This window comes from Urtica dioica, chromosome 9 (assembly GCF_054948205.1).
Source record: "Urtica dioica subsp. dioica isolate 48M chromosome 9, U.dioica_male_clone48M_v1_H2, whole genome shotgun sequence".
NCBI classification, from domain to species: domain Eukaryota; kingdom Viridiplantae; phylum Streptophyta; class Magnoliopsida; order Rosales; family Urticaceae; genus Urtica; species Urtica dioica.
The window spans coordinates 20360892-20383866 of record NC_142764.1 but is presented as its reverse complement, the minus strand read 5'-3'; the positions used below and the strand labels follow the sequence as shown (position 1 = coordinate 20383866).

The 22975-nt window shown below is 39.7% G+C and overlaps 3 protein-coding genes across 3 annotated transcripts; 1 reads left to right on the top strand and 2 right to left on the bottom strand.

Moving 5' to 3' along the window:
* Positions 1–1144: 1144 nt before the first annotated feature.
* LOC149385652 (Alpha/Beta hydrolase fold-containing protein) lies at positions 1145–5342 on the bottom strand. The gene is made up of 8 exons (XM_089626839.1): positions 5183–5342; positions 4481–4793; positions 4196–4393; positions 3821–4093; positions 3333–3435; positions 3066–3184; positions 2810–2986; positions 1145–2249 (listed from the first exon to the last, which is right to left on the bottom strand). The coding sequence occupies exons 2-8, from the start codon at positions 4772–4774 to the stop codon at positions 1497–1499; spliced, it is 1917 nt and encodes a 638-aa protein (XP_089482965.1). The 5' UTR covers positions 4775–4793; positions 5183–5342; the 3' UTR covers positions 1145–1496.
* A 1792-nt stretch (positions 5343–7134) lies between these two features.
* Positions 7135–9959, bottom strand: LOC149385651 (proteasome subunit alpha type-6). Its single transcript, XM_089627066.1, has 9 exons — positions 9728–9959; positions 9189–9283; positions 9008–9089; positions 8752–8848; positions 8329–8387; positions 8086–8168; positions 7659–7754; positions 7496–7555; positions 7135–7369 (listed from the first exon to the last, which is right to left on the bottom strand). Exons 1-9 carry the CDS (start codon positions 9801–9803, stop codon positions 7277–7279), a joined length of 741 nt encoding a protein of 246 aa, XP_089483192.1. The 5' UTR covers positions 9804–9959; the 3' UTR covers positions 7135–7276.
* A 7767-nt stretch (positions 9960–17726) lies between these two features.
* Positions 17727–20849, top strand: LOC149385650 (uncharacterized). The gene is made up of 3 exons (XM_089626378.1): positions 17727–18019; positions 18304–18918; positions 20606–20849. Exons 1-3 carry the CDS (start codon positions 17727–17729, stop codon positions 20847–20849), a joined length of 1152 nt encoding a protein of 383 aa, XP_089482504.1.
* Positions 20850–22975: the final 2126 nt, after the last annotated feature.

Below are 22975 nucleotides of genomic sequence, written 5' to 3'. Positions count from 1 at the left end.
ACTTCATAAAAGAGAAGATGGATGCCGGAATAATTTGTACTCCGTACGTCAGCACGAAGGACCAGACAGCAGACATCTTGACGAAAGGGCTGTTTAGACCAACATTTGAATTTCTTGTAAACAAGTTGGGCATGTTTGATATTTATGCACCAACTTGAGGGGAGTGTAGAAATCGGTTTATTTCCTATTATTATTAATACCGGATTTGGTAAATAAGGGAAGGAATAATCGGGTGTAATTAGTTAGAATGGAAATAGGAAGTTTGTTTATTTTTTCCTAGAATAGAGGGATTTGTTTTGTAGACTTTTGTGTATAAATAGGTTGGTTTGGCCGTGTGGAATAATAACAAAAAATTCTCCTCTCGAAACCTACAATTTTCAATGCCTATAGATCAATTACGTAAAGGAAAAAAGAAAAAGTATGCCAGAAAAGCCTTAAGCTTTTATGTAAAATAAATAAATAAATAAAAAATAGCATATCTTTGATTTGGACTCGTCCATTTACACAGTAGAAGCTTTGATCAGTGCGAGATGACTCGTTATTTGTGTGGGTCTACTATGACACTTGAGAACCATAAAACGTAACAGTCTAAAATAATGTCGCATAAAAAGTTGCTCATTCATTTCCTCAGCGGCAACGAGTTCAGTTTAGTTGTGGCTTCAAACAATCCATAACAAATAATAATAATAATAATAAAAATTAATAAATAAATAATATCGCTTATATAAATAATTCCATTTTTTTTTATGTCTTAGTCGTCAGACTCGTCACCCATTTTTATTGTTTCAATAATAGGGACAAACTGCAACGAGCTGCTTGTTGGAGTTCTCAAATTCCATTTAATGCAACAAGTGGACATGGAAATAAGATCCTACTTATTTAAAGGGAGGTCTGAGTTGGATTTTAAGTCTGCAATGTGATACGTCCAAATGAACTTTTTTCCCTTTTTTTTCTTTAACTGATTGATCACCACCACAAGTTGTTACCACTCAGAAGTGGACGTGTCTCGTCTCAAAGACACATCTTTTATCTTTTGAGTTGATTGTATTTTAATCACAGAGACACACCAAAGTGCTCTATGCAACATATATAACAAGAGAATCAAGGGAAAGTGTAACCAATGAATTTAAGTTAAAAACGCCAATGACGAAGAATATTTTATTCATCAACTGGTGAGGCTTTCTTTTATTCCCTACTTTTTGCAGGTCATGAATTTGACAATACGACACTAAAACGCCAAAACTGTATAATACGCAAAAGTCCAGAATCAAAATTTCTTCAATAACATGTGAATCAACCCTATGATCCTACGACCCAAGTAGTCTACATGCATAGTGATTCAAAAACTCTACGCAGGTTAGGACAGCCTCCGAAAATATTTACCATCCAAGAAAGCGATAACAAAAACGAAGATCAGATCGGGGAGTGAAAAATCAGTGTCCTTGCACTGATTTTTCTTTTTATTCGGCTACTTATATACAAAGCGTATTCAAAAATCAGTTTCCTTCTTCCTCGAGCTGCTCGATTAACTTCTCGATCTGCCGCCGATACGCCGGCATTATGTGGTCGCTGATCATCGTCTGCGATAGCCTCAGCTTGCTGTACAGCGACCTCGGAGTCAAGAAAATACCAACCCTGGGCTCGACCCGACCCCCGTTCTCCGATTCGTCGACGGCTTCGCGGTCCACGTCAGCGTCCTCGTCCACATCCTCTTCCTTGGGAGGAACAAAGACGATATGCATGATCTTTCCGGCGGGGAAGAATCTGTGGGCCTCCTTCATCTCCGGCGGCCCGGGCTCGGGCTCGCCATCGCGGACCTCGGCCATCGCCGCGGCTTCTTCTTCCCGAATCTCATTGGCCCGATCCTCCTCTGTCCCCTCGTAAAGCTCATGCTCGAGCTGTTGCCAGAGCTCGACCTCGGTGATCTCGTCTTCTTCTTCGTGTCCGTCAATGTCGTCGTCGTCGTCGTCGCGGCCCGCGATTTCTTCGGAGGTCCACTCCGCTGCCCCGGACGAGGAAGCCGCGAGTTCTTCGGTCAGACGAGCCCTGTTGGGGCTGGCGATTAGTGGATCGTCGGAGGTCTCTGTGGTCATTGCGGTGGATCCCATAGACAGAGAGAGGTCTTCTTTCGAGTTGAGATGAGCGACCGCGGCTCGCTGGCGCGGACCCATGCAAGACCACGACGACAAGCGCAGCCCCGGCCGTCTCCACGCTGCCTGAGCCATGCTCTGCGCTCTTCTCATAACCACCTTTTAAATTCCACGGAAATTAAAATTTACGATGAAAAGAGAGATACAAAGTGGTCCGAGAGTACCAAGTAATAATTACGATCCAAGCACGGAAATTAAATTTATATCGAGTGTTCAAAATGCCTGATGACCTAAATATTAGGTAAGCTCGTGTGTCGTTCGAAGAAAACAGGAAGTAATTGTTGCTTATCAATTAGTGATGCAGCAAAAAATAGTCTGAGATACTAGTTTGCATAGTTAGTTAGAAGAACTAGAAGATTGTGTGAGATAATAACATAGCGTGATCATCAGATTCCTGAGGCAGGGCATTGAAAAATTCGGAAGATTTTCTATAAAAGAATGCTAGGTGAGCCAAGGGTGTCTCGAACCACCTGTAACTCTCATTTTCCAATCAGAAATACGAAGTGCCTTTCACTTCAGTTATTTGAAATTGTTTCTGCTGTTATTTACAGATTCTGAATTCTGTTCATCCCATCAAGTACAGCTACTAAGATAATAATACCAGATTACTATAAATAAATAATTAAATAATAATTGGGTCTACTGAAAGAAAGAGGTACCTGAGTCCCACTGGAAACCGGACGCAAAATAGCCCCTGCTCCTGCAACCTTTGCTTTAGCAGTAGCTATTGATGGGAGTCGTGAACCCAAAGCCGAAGCAGAGCGATAGACGGTGCTCAGAATTCTTGTATGCTCAATCTGGTTCCTTAGATCATTTATCCACGCAGAAGCTGTCACCTGTAAACAAAGCATTACTTGAGTCGAATGCCAATAGATTCTGCAATTTAAAGTAAAAGCACATAGCCAAAACTGTAACCTCGACTCGCAAATCATCCACCGAGGCAGCCGAGAAAGTTGGTACTAAATCAGCTCCGTTGATAACCGATGTAATGAAATCACACCCTGATTCTGCCAAGTCCCACGTCATGCACGCCGCTACATAATAAACACAGTCAGAAAAATAGCTAGACTCCTCTGTGCATCAACCATATTCAAGCAAGTGATATATAACACTCGATAAAGCCAAATCATCTCTAGTTAGTTATTTTATGGAAGAAAAAAAATCCCCCAAAAGAGAACAAACCTGGAGCGAACGTGACGCATGTAGTCGTCGAGAGCTCTTTCTGCTCACGCAATATATACGTCAGAAGTGCTGCGGTACCGCCACCCAAAGAATGCCCAACAATCTATTCCGATCAAATCCACAACTTTCAAGTCTTTTAACCGCCGACAATAATCAGAATTAAATTTAAAATAAACACGTGGATTCATTATTTTTTTTTCGAATTGTTGAGCTAATTCATCACCAACACTATGAACACCTTTCAACAAAAATTCACGCCGATCTACGTGTGTTATAGTGAAATCTGCAGCGGCAAAGTTGACGTAGGTCTCGCATTGAGAGTGACCCACTGTAAGTCTGTGTTATTTCTTCTTTCTTATCAATTGTTTCTAATTAAGTAGGATTTGGGGCTCGAATCATAACAATTTATTTTTTAATTTAGCCTCATGGTGAATCGCATGTATTCACAACTATTAGGCGATTTCAACAAACAAAAAGCTATCACACACCTTTAATTTGTAGTTAGGATTCTCATCAAGCGCTTTGAGGATACAAGGAGTCGCGAGCTTGGCAATCCACCGGGCCGCGGCGAGCATTCCACAATGCGCGTATCCCAAAACTAGATTGCTAACCCCTCCCTCGTGTACGACGCTGTGATGGAACGGAACTACAGCTCCGGTGGCCGCGGTCAGGGTGTCCTTTATACTATGTGTTCCACGAATTAGCAACATAAGACATTCCGCGTTATGGTCGAGGAGCACCGTGAAAGCCGGCTTCAATATCTAATGAAAGAAAAAGAAAAAGAAAAAAAAACAGCACTAAGTAAAGCTCGCATACCAAATCTAATTCAACCAAACAAGAGGGTTACAGAAATCACAACTCACCCCTGCTTTCGGCTCCTGAAGGAGAACGTTCTCTTTGGAATAACCAGTCTCCTCAAGAAACATAGGAAACGGCTTCTTGGAGAAGTGCCAACACAGAGTCAACAAGTTCAAGAGGTATCTGAGCTCCGCAACCATTTCGGGTCCCTTCAACTCTCGACTCTCTGGGCCACCGAATACATTCCCAACATGTAAATGTCCCTACAAGAAAGTAATGTATATGTATAAATTGGTCAAACCCTAATAAATAAATAAAATCAGAACTATCCCTCAACAACAAAGCAATACCTGTCTCTTAAGAAGAAAGCTGATCCCGAAAGCCAGATCCCCGATCGGCCATTTTCCCAAAGTCTCGGAATAAGTAAACCTCAGTGTCTCCGACAAGGTCGAGATCGTCTCCAACCACGTTGCCGGTGCCTGAATCAGCCTGTTCGAGACGCGGTCTATGCCTAAACGGACATTGTTTGACACACTTTCTTCGTCATCGTCTTCATTAGAAGCAGTCAACCGTATCTTGCGATTCAGCGTGTAGTACAGAAGCGCCGCCGCGCCGGCCGCCGTGGCCATCGTCGCCGTCGCCATTGACTCGCCCACTCACACACTGAAATACCAAAACTCAGAACTCTCGTAACTACGATAGTTTGACACTCGACGATCAACTTCGATTAAACTCTGTAATTTTGAATTCTTTAAATCGCAGAGCGAGTCATTTTGCCGGTCCTCTTATTATCTAGTGTGTTCGGTGAATTTAACTAACGTTGACGCAACGAAATTCCAGATTGCGAAGAAATATATGGATACCATAAGGTTTAAAGTAGCGTGGCAGAATTGATTGATACGAAATCAGAAGGGGAAAAAATCAGAGATCGCTAAATTGGAAAAACCCTAAAAATCTTAAATCTGGGAGGCAGACGGGTCTGTGTAAGCTAATAGAACCGGAAAGAAAACGAAAAAAAAAAAAAAAAAAAAAAAAAAGTTAACTGAACAAACCTGAAATGGATATCTCAGCTATCACACAGATAAAGAAAACACAACTGATCGAATATCTTCGTCTTCAAGAATGGCGATGAAACGAAACCCAAAACACCTTAACTCGGAGGAGCGTATTCAATTTGTGCCTGCTTCTTTCGTAAATTGTGATTGTGTAGTTAATAAAAAAAAAAATTGAAGGCTTTATTTTAATATTACTTAGTCGATAAGCCTTTTGGTCTGGGAAGACGAAGCTTGCATTTGGAATGCTTAATTGATTCATTTCATAGTGCACACGCGGAGACACGTGGCGTGTAGGTGCCCGGGATATAGCGCGAACCGACCTGACAGAAACTGACACTCGTTTCAAGGATTTAACCGGAAAAATTGTTTTAACCCTAGGATTGAAATGCCGATTTCATGTCGATAGGCCTCAAAAAAACGGAAATTACGGTGGCCGATGAGAATTACGACGGAAAAATGTGGAAATTTGCTTAAAAAATGCCGACGGAAATTGCGGTGCCGATGTAAATTTTGATAAAATACGGAAATAACGATGAAAATAATGTTGCATAATTTTTAATATAACAAATAAATTAGTTTCAAACACACACATAATAAGTTTAAACTCCAAATTCAAGTCTACAACACACGTAATAATTTCACACATCATAAAAAAAACATAAATAAAAGGTCCAAAACACTTAATAGGTTCAAAAACAAATATAAGTTCAAACAACATACTAAGTTCAACATGGATAAAAAGACTCAATAGTAGGTTAAGTGGCGGTGGAATTGATAGTAACCTCATGTTCGTGCTTTGAAATCACAATAGTCAACCCATTAAAATAAATTCGGATTATATCAAAACAACAAGAAATTCTAACTTTGAAATCTAAATCTCAAACATTAAATAAATTCAAGTTCTATACAAAATAACAATAAATTCTAACTTTGAAATCTAAGTCTCTATTATCAAATAAATTTGGATTCTATTAAAAAAAATTGAGAAAAACATATGTGAACCACACAACATAAATACACATCTTTCATTCAGTAAGATTTTTCCAAAAAAAATCAAAACGATTCGATTTCATTACAAACTCAAACTGTCGGCACAAAACAGTGGGAATAACACTAAAATTTCGGCGACATTCCCAAGAAATGACGGAAATATTGTTGATTTTGCACAAAAGGCGTGGAAATAATGTGGGCACGGTCGAAATTCCGGGGAATGTCGACGAAATAAAGTGACGAAACGACAAAATGTCATTTTGTGCCAAAATCCTAAAAATAACGAAATTGTCATGCAATTTCCCCGACATACCCCGAAATTTTAAACATTGGTTTTAACGCGATTATTTAATGAGAAATTGACCCATTTGCAACCAATTTCATAACATTTTCCCACTTTCAACCAAAACACTAATTTTTCCCAAAATGCCACCGAGATGTCAACATTGTTGACATCTATGTCAACAATGTTGACATCTCATAGTGAAGGGCAAAAATATATATAACATTGTTGACATAGATGATGGCATTTTTGGAAAAATTAGTCTTTTATTGGAAAATGGAAAAATGTTATTAAATTAGTGGCAAATCAGGCAATTTCTCTTATTTAATCCACACCTTGCTGGAACACTCTTGGAGAATCGATATTTAGAAACAGTAAATCGTTTTAGCCTAGTGTTATCGTTCCAAAAAAAAATTCTTTTACCGCAGTGTTACCATTCATTAATCGTCGATACACATTATGCAATCATATAAAAAATTATATTCATTTTAGGAAGGGAAAAAAAAATAAACTGTCAAATACATTCATAATTGTGGATTGGGTTTGGATTTTATAGCTCTTTGTTGCTTGGTTCTCGTAATCTAATCAATATCTAGCAGCGGCTTAAAAATTTACTGGTATGTTTTTTTCCCCCTCTTTTGCTCAATATTACCGAGTGTAGAAGTGACAAACTCCATCATTAACGTTTGGTAAAATTATCTCAGCAAATATACTTTTAAATGATTCATTGGGCTGCCAAATCTGAAGTTCTGAGATAAAAACGACGAAGTAAAAAAGCGCAATGAGATCCGATCCGCGAGAAATCCAAGAGAGAAGACTCAGTCGCGCTCGCTGATGGCGGTCAAGTGTTCATCGATTTCGTCGGTGGACAACACTCTGAACTCTGGGTTGTCCTGTCTCACAACGCCGACCTGCAAATCAACCGACCCATCAGATCATTAGAACCATCGTAAAACGGAATTAGGGTTGGTAATCGGGATGATCTTTAACTAGGCCTTTGCAATGAGCACGAATCGTAGAAAGGTAATTTTGAATACCTCGATCTCATTGGCCTTGAAATCCTCTTGTAGAACCGATTGCAATGCAGAAATAGCAGTCTACGAAACCAAAGCAAAGTTAATTCTGTTAAGGGACGGAAAACTAGATATGTGATTTCAAATACTAATTTTTTAATATAGCAAAAATAAGTTATGAAAGTACCTGCACAGTCTCCTCGTAGGTAAACGCTGGGTCGTTCTTCATTTTCTTTTCCAAAAAATTAATAGCCTCTTGCTCTTTCAATCCAGCACTTGTAGCCTAAAACACAAACATCACAATTCACAACCATGCAAAATCTTGACGGCGAAACAAAAGAAAAACCCACTGTTTTTATTTACTAAAGAAATTGCACTACACCACTCCCATAAATTGAGCCAAAGCCAGAACAAGCTAATTTTTTTATCAAGTCCGCATGTGATTATCTATTTTTCTAGGCAGAGAACCCAGCAACGTGGATTATCATGTACGTGTCTTAGAAAAATAAATCCGAATGGTGCTAACACTCTTGAAATTAAATAAATAGAACCCAGGCATATGCTATTTATTTCAGAAATAAATAATTAGCTGGTCTTAAAGTTTCTGAATATACCTTGTGGCCAAAGAAATGACCAGCTGGGTCACACTTATACAGACGGGCTCCGAACTCATCATCAATACCCAAAACCATCGCAACTTTCCAGAGCAACCATAATAAAGAGAATATAAAGGGGAAAAGTCAGTACCATTGAAATATAATAACAGCACAAATACTCCCATGGGGTATAAAAATAGCATCAACGTGCGAAAAAATTATTAAAATAACAAACTGGAGTACAATAAAACCAACACTAACCTACTCCAAGTGGTCTCATATAAGCATGTTGAGTATAGACCTGTGATTTGTCTGCAATCCTGTATACAGAAACGATCCGACACGTTAGGCCGAAGGGAAAAACTACCATTCACCCAAACTGTTAGGAAGTCAACAAAAATCCAAAGTATCACAGTATTACGACATCATATGTAAAGTAAGAACTACCAAATAATTCTAGAATACATTTAATCAAGTTACAAAAAAGATTTCATCTTATCGTGTCACTCTTTTCTGAAGTAACTATTACCGCATGGCAGTTCATTCAAATCATACCATAAGATTCATTGAGTTGAGCAAAAAGTAGCTTTTCTCTCTTTCCACAAACAGGTTAGCGTTCTTATTGGCCATTACAAACTACAAGAAAACACATATTCAAAAAAGATTGTGTAGTGATATAATTACCATTTAGCCAATACATCAACGGGCATTTCATATCCATATCTGAAGCGAAACTCGGCTGCTTCATTTCTTGCTTGCTGTACCAAGGTCCTAGCATCAGCTGGAGATTCAACACAAGACACATGAAGCAAACTGATTATTCGCGAAGAGATTGTAAAACAAACATTTAGACTTCTTAAACATCAAACAGTTTAGTGGAATATTCGATGATTAAAGAGCCCTAATTTCAAATAAAGATCATTTCGAAAAGTATACAAACCTGTCATCCCAGTTGCTAGCAAGCCAAGGTACTTCGTGATGGGAAAAAGATGTGTCACGCTGGTCTGATCCAAGAGCTTGTCCTGCACCAAATTTCACAACACACGTGATACACCCGATCATCGGAAAACATTACTAAATGAATTAAACAAACCCAAATATAAAACTCAACAATTGCTTACTGGGACTTTCTTCTGAGTCACAACACAGACTGAATCCTTTCCTTTGACACCTATGGAGGTGATCCCTGATGCCTTAACAGCCTTAAAAGCATATTCTATACATTAACAAAACATCAAAGCAGCAATTAGTAAGCACCTCAAATAAAAATAGAATATACCATATCACCAAGAAAATAGGTTAATCCGTGTACTCCCAATACAATGAAAGCAAAATCAAACAACAACAAAAAAAGTATACAAATTAGAGAACTTTCTCTCTGATAGAAATCAATTACACTATTGGTTTAATCTAACACACCAACCCTAACTCGTTGAATATTACAGAAAACTCAGTCTAATATTTGACATTTGGGGCATCTGAAATGAGATCCGAAACCAATTTCTACTTATCTCATAGCTCTTCGTTGTCAAACAATTACCAGACAAGAAACCGAATAAAAAGACCTAAATTCCACAATTCTTAAGCTGCGATTCTCAATCCTGGTTCGAAACGCAGCGGACCGAACAAAAATGAATAGAAAAGAGATCGAATCACGTACCGACTTGGAAGAGACGTCCTTCAGGAGAGAAAATCGTGATGTGACGATCATATCCACCTCCACTTCCGCGACTCATTGTCGATGCAAGCTCTGTTCGATCTTCTTCTTCGGGTTTTAGGGCTGTTTCTCTAGTCTAGGTCACACTGTGCGAGGAGTGCAGAGAAAGAAAGAACATAAACGACATAAGCTTTTTCCCCAAGAAAATGCAGGTCAGAAAAAAAAAAATAATAAATAAATTACAAAGCAAACTGGTAAAGTCGCGACGACGTAGTTTCGTGGTTTGGTTGGATTTCAAACTTCATGGATGGAAATGGGCTTTCAAGCCTGCCCAGTCACTAAAAGTGCTAGGCCCAATATAAATTTCAATTATTTATTTCAAAATTGGTGATTGTTTCTAGTAGCCGTTTTTTGTACTTTATCTCAAGAATAGCGTGCAAAAAGTTTTTTATGCCAAAATAGCATTTTATAAGTGATGAATACCAATTTTCGTGAATAACATTTTTTTTCATAAAACAGATTATATTTTAAAAAGTCACTAATTTTTAAAGGATTTAAAACAGCCACTATTTTAAAAATATTACTCTTTAAAACTAATAGTTTTTTTTGTGTCATTGGATCGAAATACCGTTACCGTTACCGTTCCGAGCTTTCGAATTTACTGGTAACCCCCCGTACCGTAAAATAATACCGGGGGAAGCATGAAAAAAAAGGAAACCGGTACCGTTGAACTTACCGTTACCGTAGAGGAATACTGTCAAATACCGTATTTACCGAGGGAAATTCAGAAAAGAAATATACAAAAAAACATACAAGAAATATATTTAAATTAATCAAGAATGAAAGAGAAAAATTTTCGGACTTAATTATATAATTATGTGAAAAAGGACTTAATTGTAATAAAAGTTGGAGGACCTGGATGAAGTAGGTTTTCACTTTTGGGCCAAAAGCGTAATGTTAAAGGGAATTTGGGTTTATATGAGTTTGAAAACCCCTTCTTCTCCAGACTTCCTCACCGTCTCTCTCTCTCTCTCTCTCTCTCTCTCTCTCTCTCTCTCTCTCTCTCTCTCTCTCTCTCTCTATCGTTCACCATCCATCACCGCCTTTCTTCCTCTTCTTTGCTCACGTCCCTCCGAGCCTGATCTCGCCGACCAGCCACCACCACCCACTCCCTATTTTCTTATCTCTCTCGCAATCCCTCTCTTCTCCTCTCTTGTGCGAGCGCCGAGAGCCAACCGCGCGGACACCGAGAGCCCAGCCGCGTGAGCAACGAGAGCCGACCGCGCGAGCGCCACGAGCAGGACTGAGGAGCGCCGAGAGCCCCGACCGCGCGAGTGCCGAGCACCGACCGCGCGCGCGCCTCCGCTGGTTCGCGCGACCAGCCGCCGTCGCCACCACTCCCTCTCTCCCTCTCACCTGGTTTCTCTGAGCCGCGCTGACCCGACGCGAGCCGCGCTGACCCGGACCGGGAAGTGGGAACCGGGTTCCTACCTGGATCCCGGTCCGGTTCCTTCCCCCGGGATTTAAAACCTTGCCTAAAGAATATATAGATCAACAAAATCTGAAATAAAATATTGAAATCAATATTCGCTTTCGAATAAACATAATACTTTTTTTTAATTAAAAAAAAAAAAAAAAGAGGGAAAGATTCTATGCTATTTTGAGTATCCTATTCCTATTTATGCCTCATTTGATTAGACATGACTAAACGCTGCGCTGTCGCGTTACATTTATTTAGTGCTAAATTTTGGCGAGCAGATAATAATAATTGATATGATCAATAACAAGACATATCCTTCTTCGAAGTTTGAAAAGAAAAAAAAAACTCGTATCCAATGATTCCAATCAATATATTTCATGAAAGACCTTATAAGCTATAACTAATGAGGAGAAAATGATGCTTAGGCTCTCGTGGGCACCACATATTCAAAAGCAATAAATAGAGAAGGTCCATTTTTGGTTCCAAAATTTTCTTCTCTCAGCCACTTACACTTGATCTATCGACTGATGTTTAGTACTTAGGATTGTCCAATAGCATTTCTCTACATGTATAGTTTTTCATGTCATATTATTGTCTTGTCAACAAAGATGCCATTCATTTCAAATTGACAATCACAATCTACCACTCTTTTTTCTGTTCTTAAAAATATTATGCTGTCAAAAGATCTACAATCACACATAAACACAAATTATTTTTGTGGGCAGCTACTTCAAAACTATTCCCCTTAAAAAATAACCTACTAACCACTTTGATTTTGACATTTAAAAAAAATCACTTCGATTGAAATTAAGTAGGTCCAATTGTTTTCATGTTGCGATGGGCACACTCGCATCAAACACCATTAGTCAAACTTACAAGCCGAATACGGTCATCTTTGCAGAGGATGTGGTCCTTTCACATTTCATCAACCATTTCCTTTTGTATGATGTATTGATATGTTTCTTTTTGTTTATCTTAAAATCGAAATAATTGAATTTTAAAAAAATTATATTAAATGGTGTCAACGAGTTACATTTTTACATAAAAATGGCTAATAATTATATTATATGGTATGGTATTTTGAGATCCTTAAACACTCTAAAGTTTAATTTCATCAATAAGCTAACGATTCAGCTTGACATGATGAAATTTTCGGAGAAGGCTCGGATCCAAAGCTATAAATATTTAAATGAAATTTTACATGTATAATATTTAAAATTAGCTAAAAATTTGTCATTAAAAACAGAAAATTTACATACATATACCTTGATTTTTTATCAAATGAATGCTCGTTTATATCTTTATTATTTGTAAATATCTTTATTATTTGTAAATATCACGCTTATACTTTTGATTTACTGTTTCTTAACTTATTTTGACTTTTAGCTTTAAAATCCCTATATATATCTCTTTAAAGTCCTAGATGTTAGGAATATTGTCCACTTGAAGATAATGAATAAATGATTACTAAATTCGATAATAAGATTAATTTATTAGCATTATATGATTAGCGGGTTGAGTTCTAAACAATTAGAATCAATAACAACTATCTTCCATAGCCTCCGTATCTAACTGAGTCACGTGTTGGGCACCTGAGTTCGGGCGGTGAGCTAAAACGAGGTCGATGACTGATATACGCCTGGAAAGCTATATCTAAAGTCATATATGTTGAACGCATGGGTGAAGGCTGATCACTATGTGGGAGCATTCTACACTTGTGGTAAGTGTACGACCCGGACAGGTCTTGGTGTAGATGTGTCGTTTAAGGACCGTTACGACACACTAACCGAGGCCACTATGATGATCACAGTGAGACTTGATCTAAATCCTGAAGTGATCATGGACACTGGGTTATGTTACTGAGCTCTTTGACTCATTCGCTAAAAGGCTATTCATGCTAATCACAGCTTATGTCTTGGGAGTTTTCTCAGAGCATGATTCGAGTGGGAAGTGATTTACAGATACGGAATCCAGCCTTCCTGAAAGAAGGTTAATGTTCACTCACCTAAGGGTTGATTCCAGAACCGATAGATTGCTAGCACTTTCGAAGTAAGTAACGTTCGAAAGAATCTTTCGCTGGGGAAGCAACAATGCTTAGGGCTGATATGTATCAAGAGAAGTATAACGGATAAATTGACTTCTCTCGATACGGGTTGAACCTGGAGGATCTTGATCACGAACTGACTATATCAGTGGACACTCGTCACGATGAGTAAATATAATTCTAGTATAAAGGAGAGTTCAGTCTTGGCTTACAAGGTGGAGTATTTGACCAAGATTAGACGAATCGATGGACAAAAGAGAAAGGACTATTTCTTCTTTTTCATCGGATTTGTTAAGCTCCTATTATTAGGTCCATAGTCCCCGATTCGGCTCTGATAACGGCGGATAAGAACTTTCGTATAATAATGTTTATCATTATTAATCTCACTTGCTGTAATTGTGATTGACAGCATTAATTCTGGAAAACGGGTATTCGCAGAATTAAATAAATATTTATGGTAGAATTGTTTATTTATTGTTTGATCAAGTAAATAAACAATTATTAATTAGGATAAATTACACACATGCCCCCTGAACTCGGAGGTCGTTAACGAACTGCCCCCTCAACTCGGAAAAACCACAAAAATTACTCTGAACTCTAGTTTTTCTCGACTTTTGCCCCTTCCGTCAAATTTTCACTAACTCTGTTAACATTTTAATGACGTGGATGTCATATGTGACTTAAATTATATGAAATTATCAAAATACCCTCTATTATTTCAATTTCTTTTTATTATTATTAATTCAAATATTAATTAAATATTTAAATATATAAACCTAAATCAAATCTCTATTTATTTAAGAAAAAAAAGTGGAGCTGAATAATCTCCCTCGCCGCTCCATCGGGTATCAGAGCCGCATCGCATGGACTCTCAACCACCCGAGACCAACCCAAATCTAACTAAATTCCTTGACCATTACACAAAAATCGATATTAAATCTCAACTCCCATGATAAAAACGATCGATCAATCACCTTAGGCACGGCTCCAGGTTGAACTTTATTGAGCACATTGCAGAGGATAATCCCGCTTCTCAGTCCGAGTCTGAACTCCTCCTCTGAGGGCTCCGCCGGTAAATCCTTCGCTGCCACAACTCCGGCCATCTTCCTCAGCCACCCTGCCGCCTCGTTTCTTCTCGACGCTAAATTATCCAAAAAATAGAAAGAAAAACCCGTCGTTCAACGGCAAGCTTCGCGAATAGAGACATCGATAGAGATAGAGAGAGAAAGAAACAGTCAGTCTCACGAAATTTGGTCCCTTTCTCCTTCCCTTCTTTTTTCCTTTTTCCCTCTCTCTCTCCGCCATATTTGAAACCTTAAAATAAAGACAGAGCTGTGGGGATTTATTTACGCATTACGCGCGCATATAGATACACTTCACAGGAATCGTTGAGAATGGGAAAGTACATGAAGAAATCGAAACTCACGAGCGACGTAGCCGTAATGGAGGTCGTATCTCTCTCGCCCCAGTGCTCCCTGGGAGTCCGTACGAGAGCCAAAACCCTAGCTCTCCAGCGACAGCAAGAGACCCAGAAATCGCAGCCGTTAGTGGACGAGTCATCGTTCTCGTACCTCGAGCTCCGGAGCCGCCGTCTCGAGAAGCCTCCGTTGCTCGGCGACGCCAAGAAATCGCACGGCCTCGAGCTACGCGTAGAAGAGGGAAAACCCGGGGCGAAGATTTCGTGGTCCAGTTCGAGGTTTAGGGTTCGGTCGATGGAATCGGTTGACTCGGTGGCTCTCAAAGGGTACGATGGAAATTACCAAAACGACGCCGGTTTGGAGGCTTCGTTTGGAGAGAACAATTTGGATTTCGAGAGTGGCTTCTCCACCAGATCGACTCGGAGAGATCGCTCACCTCAACGTCACCGTCGCCGAAGAACGCCGAGGAATCCAGGGACCGCCTCGGCAGACTCGAGGCCGACCTCGTTGAGCGCGACCAGGTCATCGGATACATGTCCAGAGCCGAGTTTCTCGCTTCCAAGAAATATTTTTCTTTTATGTTTCTCGCTTCCAAATATACCCCTCACTGATGGGTCACGTGTCGAAAACGTGGGTTTGTCATGGATAGTAACTGAAAATAATAGACGGAAGGGGCGCAATTCAAAAAAATTGAAAGATCAGAGTAGTTTTTGTGGAAATTTCGAGTTCAGGGGGTGAGTTGTTAATGACCTCCGAGTTCAGGGGGCATGAGTGTAATTTATCCTATTAATTATTTGTTTATTGTTGGACCAAGTAAATAAATAATTAATTGGGTTTTAAGCAATTGGGCCTTGCATACATGGAAAATTCGAAGTTGGTTATTTGGCACTAGGGTTTGCGTAAATCTCCTTGGCCGTGTGCCATCAAGTTCGAAATTTCAATATTGGTATTTACCAATATTTTCTCTTTAGTTGTTTAAATAAAGGAGAGAGAAAAATATAAGATATTGTCCTATATTTTCTCCTTATTTAAAGGAAAGTATTTAAGAGAATATTTAGGAGAATATTTAGGAGAATAATATATTCTCCTTTATTATCTCACTAAATAAATTATTCTCTATTTAAATAAAAGAATAATATCCCATAGATATTGATCTGATGGATGAGAGAAAAAGTAGGATTCACTTGTTGAGATCCAATGGCCTAGATTTAATCCACTAGTGTGAACACAATAAAAGGAAATAAAATATTCTGGAAGATTCCATGAATATCTCCTTTTTACTACTATAAATAGGGGTTCATGAGAATGCAAAAATAAGCAATTTTTGGTGAAAATTTCGTGCTCCCTAGCCTACCTTGGCCGAGCACTTCTGCCTCTCTTCCCCTCGGAAATTCGTTTCCATTCTTAGTAAAATAAGAGCGAGATCTCGAAACACCTAGTTTCGTGATCTAGTGAGATAAAGACTGTGCCCACTCATCTTTCTTATTCGCCTCGGAGATTACGTTTCGGAAGACTAAGGTGTCATCCTCGAGTCCTTCATCAAGACGACTCAAGACGAAGACGGATTGTGAAAGCTTTCAGTTCGTGAGCCAAAAACTGTAAGTATTCGTTTTTCGTTCAAATCGGTTGCTTGATAAATATGCTCTCGTGAATTAAATTAATTAAACATAACTAGATCTTGTTAATTATAACCATAATTTAATTAGCTTATGATCAGCGTAATTAATTATTTTTCCGCATTAATATGGTTATATAGTGGAATCATCTCAGACGAGGCGCATCGGAGCGATCGTTCGTGTCCGATGCGAGCTCGATTCACCAACAAGTGGTATCAGAGCGATTGTTCGTGTCTGATACCCACTTGATTCCCCAACACTAGACACCTAGGATTCCATGACCATAAACGACATGTCCAAGCACAACTTCTATATACATTACGCAACAAAGAGAAATGAGCCTCAAAACCATGCAAATTCCACAATTAAGCATGCTTTAATAGTCGCGATCTTGAGATGCGTCACCTCGGTTTCCTTCTCGTTCAACATCAACAGAGATATGCGTGGAAAAGTCATCCCACAACGAGGTCTTCGGCAAGGCGACCCGTTTTCCCCGTTCTTATTTCTCTTTTGTGCGGAGGGTCTCTCCAATATTCTCCGCATAAAAGAGAATAGAGAGGAAATCCACGGAGTTAGATTTGGTAGAAACGGTTTCCGAGTGTCCCACCTCCTCTTCGCCGACGATAGCTTGGTTTTCTTCAAAGCCAACACGGAGGAATGCGCCTCAGTATCGGAATGCCTTAACCTCTACTCCGTTGCTTCCGGACAATCGATCAACCTTGGGAAATCGGATATTTGCTTCGGGAAGGAGGTCAACGAAGCCGATAAGGAAATTACAGCCGCTCGTTTGGGAGTTCCTATTACGACTTGTCGTCAAAGGTATTTGGGGCTTCCCGCTTTTACTGGAAGAAGGAAATGTGATTTGTTCGCTTTTCTTCGGGAGAAAGTTTGGGACAAGATCAAGGCGTGGCGTGGCCACCATTTCTCTCAAGCCGGAAAGGAAGTCCTCATGAAATCCGTTCTCCAAGCCATTCCTAGCTACGTGGCAAGTTGATTTCGATTACCAAAATCGCTTGTGGCTAACATCCACGGGGCTTTCGCTCATTTTGGGTGGGGGGACGGGGCTACCGATAGGAAGATTCACTGGTGCAAATGGGAAAAAGTTGTGGCCCGTAAAGAGAAGGGTGGGCTTGGCTTCCGAGACATTGAGATTTTCAACCAAGCTCTCCTCGCGAAAAATGTGTGTAGGCTCATTCGGAGACCGGAGAGTTTGGTTAGTCGGGTCTACAAGGCGAGTTATTTCCCATACGGAGACATCCTCCATGCCCATTGTCCCTCCAATAGCTCCTCATTGTGGTGAAGCTTAGTGTGGGGAAAAGAGATTATATCCAATGGCACGAGATGGAAGATTGGTTCCGGGGAAAAAATCTCGGTCATAAAGGATAAATGGATCCCACGGCCCTCCCGGTTCTTCTTCATCGACCCTCCTATTATCCCGGAAGACATGGTGGTTGCGGAACTAAAAGAGAAGGATGGGAAATGGAATGAGACCTTGGTTCAGAATATGTTTGGACATGATGATGCGGAGATCATTCTCTCTATCCCTTCATTCCGTAACCATATCGATGATGTGCTTTATTGGAATTTCTCCAAAGATGGTGAATACACGGTCCGGAGCGGGTATCGCTTGGCTAAAGAGTCGGGTGATCCACCGTGCTCTTCGTCGGGCTCGGCCGAGAGGTGGTGGAAGGGGATTTGGAACGTCTCCGTGCCTCATAAGATCAAGATCTTTCTTTGGCGAGTTTGTAATGGTTGGCTCCCGTCGCTCACGGCTCTTGAGATACGGAATGTCACCAAAGATGTCTGATGCCCCGTGTGTTCTAATGCTCCGGAGACCATTTTGCACGCGCTTTGGGCTTGTAAGTGGGCCCGGAAAGCTTGGAAAGCGGCCGGGTTTGGCGAGATCACGAAGACGACCCGGGGGGTGAACGAGATAATCCTTCTCTCCACGGCTTTGGAATCCCTTGAGGTTAGTAAACTTGATTTTTATGTTATGTTTTGTGGGAAATTTTGAACCATAGGAACAATGTTGTGTTTGGGAAACCTCGGTGGACCCCCGATGGCCTTGTTGAGTGGTGCGGAAGGTATTGGGAGGAAGCCCGGAGAGCTGCGACCTCATCGCCTAAGTCCCCGATTCACGGGGAGGTCCACTCGTGGAAGGCGCCGTCCCCGGGGAGGATCTCGATTTGCGTCAACGCGGCGACTAACGATGCGGAGGGAAGATTTGGAGTGGGATGCGTCTTGCGGGACCATTGCGGAAAAGTGGCGGTGTCCGGGATATCCTCGAAGCTACGGCGCCTCCCGGCGGCCCTTGCCGAGGCGAATGCGGTGCTTTTCGGGCTTTCCTTGGCGAGACAATTTGAGTTTGACAATGTCGAGCTCCATTCCGATTGCTTGGGAGTGGTCAAAGCGATCCAAAGCGGCATCATCCCGGCTACGGAGCTAGGAACAATCCTCGCCGACATCAAGGTTTTAGTATCTCTCTTCTCCTTCTTCGATATTTCCTTCATTCCTAGAGCAAATAATGTCGTTGCACACAAACTCGCTAGGTACTCGTTGAAGTTTCTTACGGACGCATGTTGGTCGGAGACAGTCCCTCCTTGTATTCGGGATGATGTGATCTCCGACCAATTACGGTTGTCCTAATCTTGTAACCACGGTATTCCTCCGCCATACGTGAGGGTTTAATGAATTTTGCATGGTTCCGTCCACGCTTCCTCAAAAAAAAAAAAAAAGCATGCTTTAATACCAATCAACCCCAAAACATATCTCACTAGTCTAAAATTTATAGGGTTTTCAAACTGCATTCGTATTTTCGTCAAGATCAACGCACAAACAAAGTAGTTTAGGGTTAAATACAAATTAAAGCACTTACGCATAAGAAAATAACTCTATCCAACATTTAGATTTGTTTAGGTGTATGTGTTATTCAATTATATAATATTTTAATTGTTGAGTTATAAACTTTTTTGGTTACCGTTTATTTATTATTATTATATATTCTTAAGGGAACCTAGTCATCTTTTTTTTTTTTAATCTTTTTAACAACTGTACTTTAGGTTATCTTGATATACGAAGTAGGCGAAGAGTTATAACATAACTTGAATATCATGGTAAATATTTCACCTACTAAACTAGGCCTAATTAGTACATTATTGCCAAATTGATATGACAAATCAAACGACATAACTATAACATTAATCATGAAAGTATATGAAATATCGTTAAGGGTGAAATCATATTATATATAAGATTGTGTTCTTTGGTTGCATTTTGCAATTTTATCAGTTGGTATAAAATACTAATATATATGATTCATTTCCACCAAATGCACGATTGTATGAAATATGATACTTTGTGTGTCGAATAAATATATAACAACAATTTTCCAGCTAAATAAATAAGGATGACTATTAGGTGGATACATTTCTTGTAAGAAGTTTTAATGTGACTTTCGATATTAGTTTAATTCATCAAATGTTGGTCAATAAATTATTATTTTCAGATGTCAGAAATAAACAAAATATTTATTGCTTGAATGCCGCTCTTCTTGGACAACTTTGTGTTTGGGAGAGGGGAAAGTGAAATTTATACTTTAAATAAGTTTTTTTTTAGTTTTTTTTTTCTTTTATTGTGTAAATAAGTTTCTTCTTTCGCCGGCTCTTCACCACCATCATGATAAGACTGCGATTATGTTCCCAAAATTACTTTCTTCATCGATTCGAATCGCCAACGATTACTAAGCTCTTGTTTTAAACAATCAGAATAATTATGTTTTTTTTAAATTATTTATTATGTGGTGTTTGTATATTACTTTTGTATTTCACAATTCAATTGTGTGTTTATGTCGTGAAGATGTATTCATCGTCTTTCGGGGTTTTCTACTCGGAATTTGGTTGTACAAGTACTCGGAAATTGGTTCATCTATTAATATTGCAGGGTTTATTAAACGAGTCATGGAGTTTATATAAATATAGTGTGTCCGATTGTTTGCACACGATGTGCAATCAATCCATTGTAGTTTTGAATTTTATTCAATTTGAGATCCCACATTTTCTTGTGAATTAGTGTTTAAGCTTCTATTTTTGTTTTTAAGTAATATTTATTAGTAACCAATTCTTATTTAAGGATCCTACTGAAAGTTGATAAATAATTAAAAAAAAAGTATTTCTGTCACTTAAATCACATTCAATATCTAGATATTCTTATATTATTTGACAACAACATTAAGTTTGTGATGCCCTCAAAAAAAAGTTTGTGATGATCATATTGAAACTGATATAAAACTAAGTTTTTTTCTCCCCCATTTTTTTTCATATCTAGATCAAGTATTGTCCTCCTCTTCTTTGAGGCCAAATATGCCATAGAACTCCAGTCACCGATGGGGTATCCTTCGACATCGGGAGAGAAAGTGCAGCGAAACGTGACTGGAGAAAGAGAGGTAATAATGGAACATGGTAATCGAGGTGTAGCAGCTTATGCAAAAGTTTGTTCGGACGCGCTAGCAGCGTACGAGAGGACCGGGAAGGACGCACCTCTGGTGTACCAGTTATCGTGCCAACGGTAAACGCTGGGTAGCCACTACTACAAAAATAGGATTCTACAACGCTTAAAAAACGTTGTAGAATGATTCTACAACGCTTCTTAAGCGTTGTAGAATCCTGCGTTGTAGAAGCTTCTACAACGCTTAAAAATCCGTTGTAGAATCCAACAGCTTTCTACAACGCTTAATTATCCGTTGTAGAATCCAACAGCTTTCTAACACAAATTCTAACGTCTCAAATTCATTCTAACACAAATTCTAACTCAAATTCATTCTAACACAAATTCTAACTCAAATTCATTCATAATAAAATAACAAACCCTAATTTTGTTAAATCAATAACCACCTTAAATCAATAACCCTAATTTTGTTAAATCAATAACCACAACATGCAACTCGGGGAAATAACATGAAATCCATATTCAAAAACACGAAATACATATTCAACAACACGAAATTAAATCAATAACCACCTTAAAAACTTAGAAAATCATACCTTTAAAAAGAGAGTGAGAGGCGGTGAGAGAGAGAGAGGCGCGAGAGAGTTGGGCGGCGAGGACGTGGCGAGCGAGAATGGCGGCGAGGATGTGGCGAGCGAGAATGGCGGCGAGGACAAGGCGACGGCGAGAAATCGGGGCGGCGAGGACGTGGCGAGGGATTTTGGAAGAGAAAATGAAGACAGAGTCGGCCGAAATAGTTTGTCTCGCGTTTGTATTTTGAGGAAAATGAGAAAAAAAACTGAAAACTGGTTTATATAGTGAAAACCTAAAAACCTCGCCGCGGCGAGAATATGTCTTCGCCGCGGCGAGAGGATCCTACAACGGATTTTCTAACCGTTGTAGGATCATCTCGCCGCGGCGGGAGTCCTACATCGCCGCGGCGAGGAAGTTTCATAGAAAACTGCTAGGCCACGGTATCCTTCTCGCCGCGGCGGAGTATATTTCCAGCCGCGGCGACATAATCTCGCCGCGGCGAGGGAGGACCATCGCCGCGGCGACTCTATTCTACAACCCTTTAAAGAAACCGTTGTAGAATTTGTCGCCGCGGCGAGGTTTAAATCGTGCCGCGGCGAGGTCCATCCTTCTACAACGCTTTGAACTTGCGTTGTAGAAAGTTTTCGCCGCGGCGAAAATCACATGGTGCCGCGGCGAAGGTTCTACAACGGGTTGTTGTAACGTTGTGGGAGATCTGAAATTTAAGTTCTTCTACAACGCTTTTGTAAAGCGTTGTAGAATCACCCAGATTCTACAACGCTTATCCATAAGCGTTGTAGAAACACCCAGATTCTACAACGCTTATCCAAAAGCGTTGTAGAATCACCCAGATTCTACAACGCTTATGTAAAGCGTTGTAGAATCCCTAGTTTCTACAACGCTTATGTTAAGCGTTGTAGAAAGTCCGTTGTAGAATCTCATATTTGTAGTAGTGAGCCAAGTGTGGAGCGGATTTCTGCTGAAAGCATCTAACTAGTAAGTCCACTCCAAGATGAGTGCTCTCCTATTCCGACTTCCCCAGAGCCTCTGGTAGCACATCCGTTAATCATTGTTGAACGGAGTGCTAGGCTTAGGTAACCGATGACATAACAGCATGGCTCCTCGGTGATGTTTTTGCGCCTTACTCCTCGGTGACATCAATGTGCTGTTCTCCTCACTGGCATGACGCACTTTGTCCTTTATTGTTGGTGGAGATTTTCATATTTATAGGGCTTGTTGAAAATTTTATGGTCATCTTCGTCATGTCGGTGATGGGATTCGTCGCTCTATCAAACCCTGGTGACGAGATTAGAGTTTTTTTTCCCTTCATTTTTAGAGATATTTGTGACGTCTATTTTATTTTTTTGTTGCATTTTTCTTGATTTGGTTTGTTTTGTAGATAAATTAGTCGTCGTTCACTATCCCAGTATGTATTCTCTGTTAGATTTTTATTTATACAAATTGAACAGTCATCCGCTTTGTGTTATCGCTCGTCTTAAGTATTTTGAAAGATGCATATGTGTACTCAAATTTTATCATGCTCGTCGTTATTTATTTAGTGTTGGATATAATTCGACTTATGCTTGGTATTCTTTGTATTAAAAAAATTTGTGTCTTGTATCTACCTATTTCTAATAGTAAAAAAACTGATAAGCCTAAATCGTTTTTTATAATTTA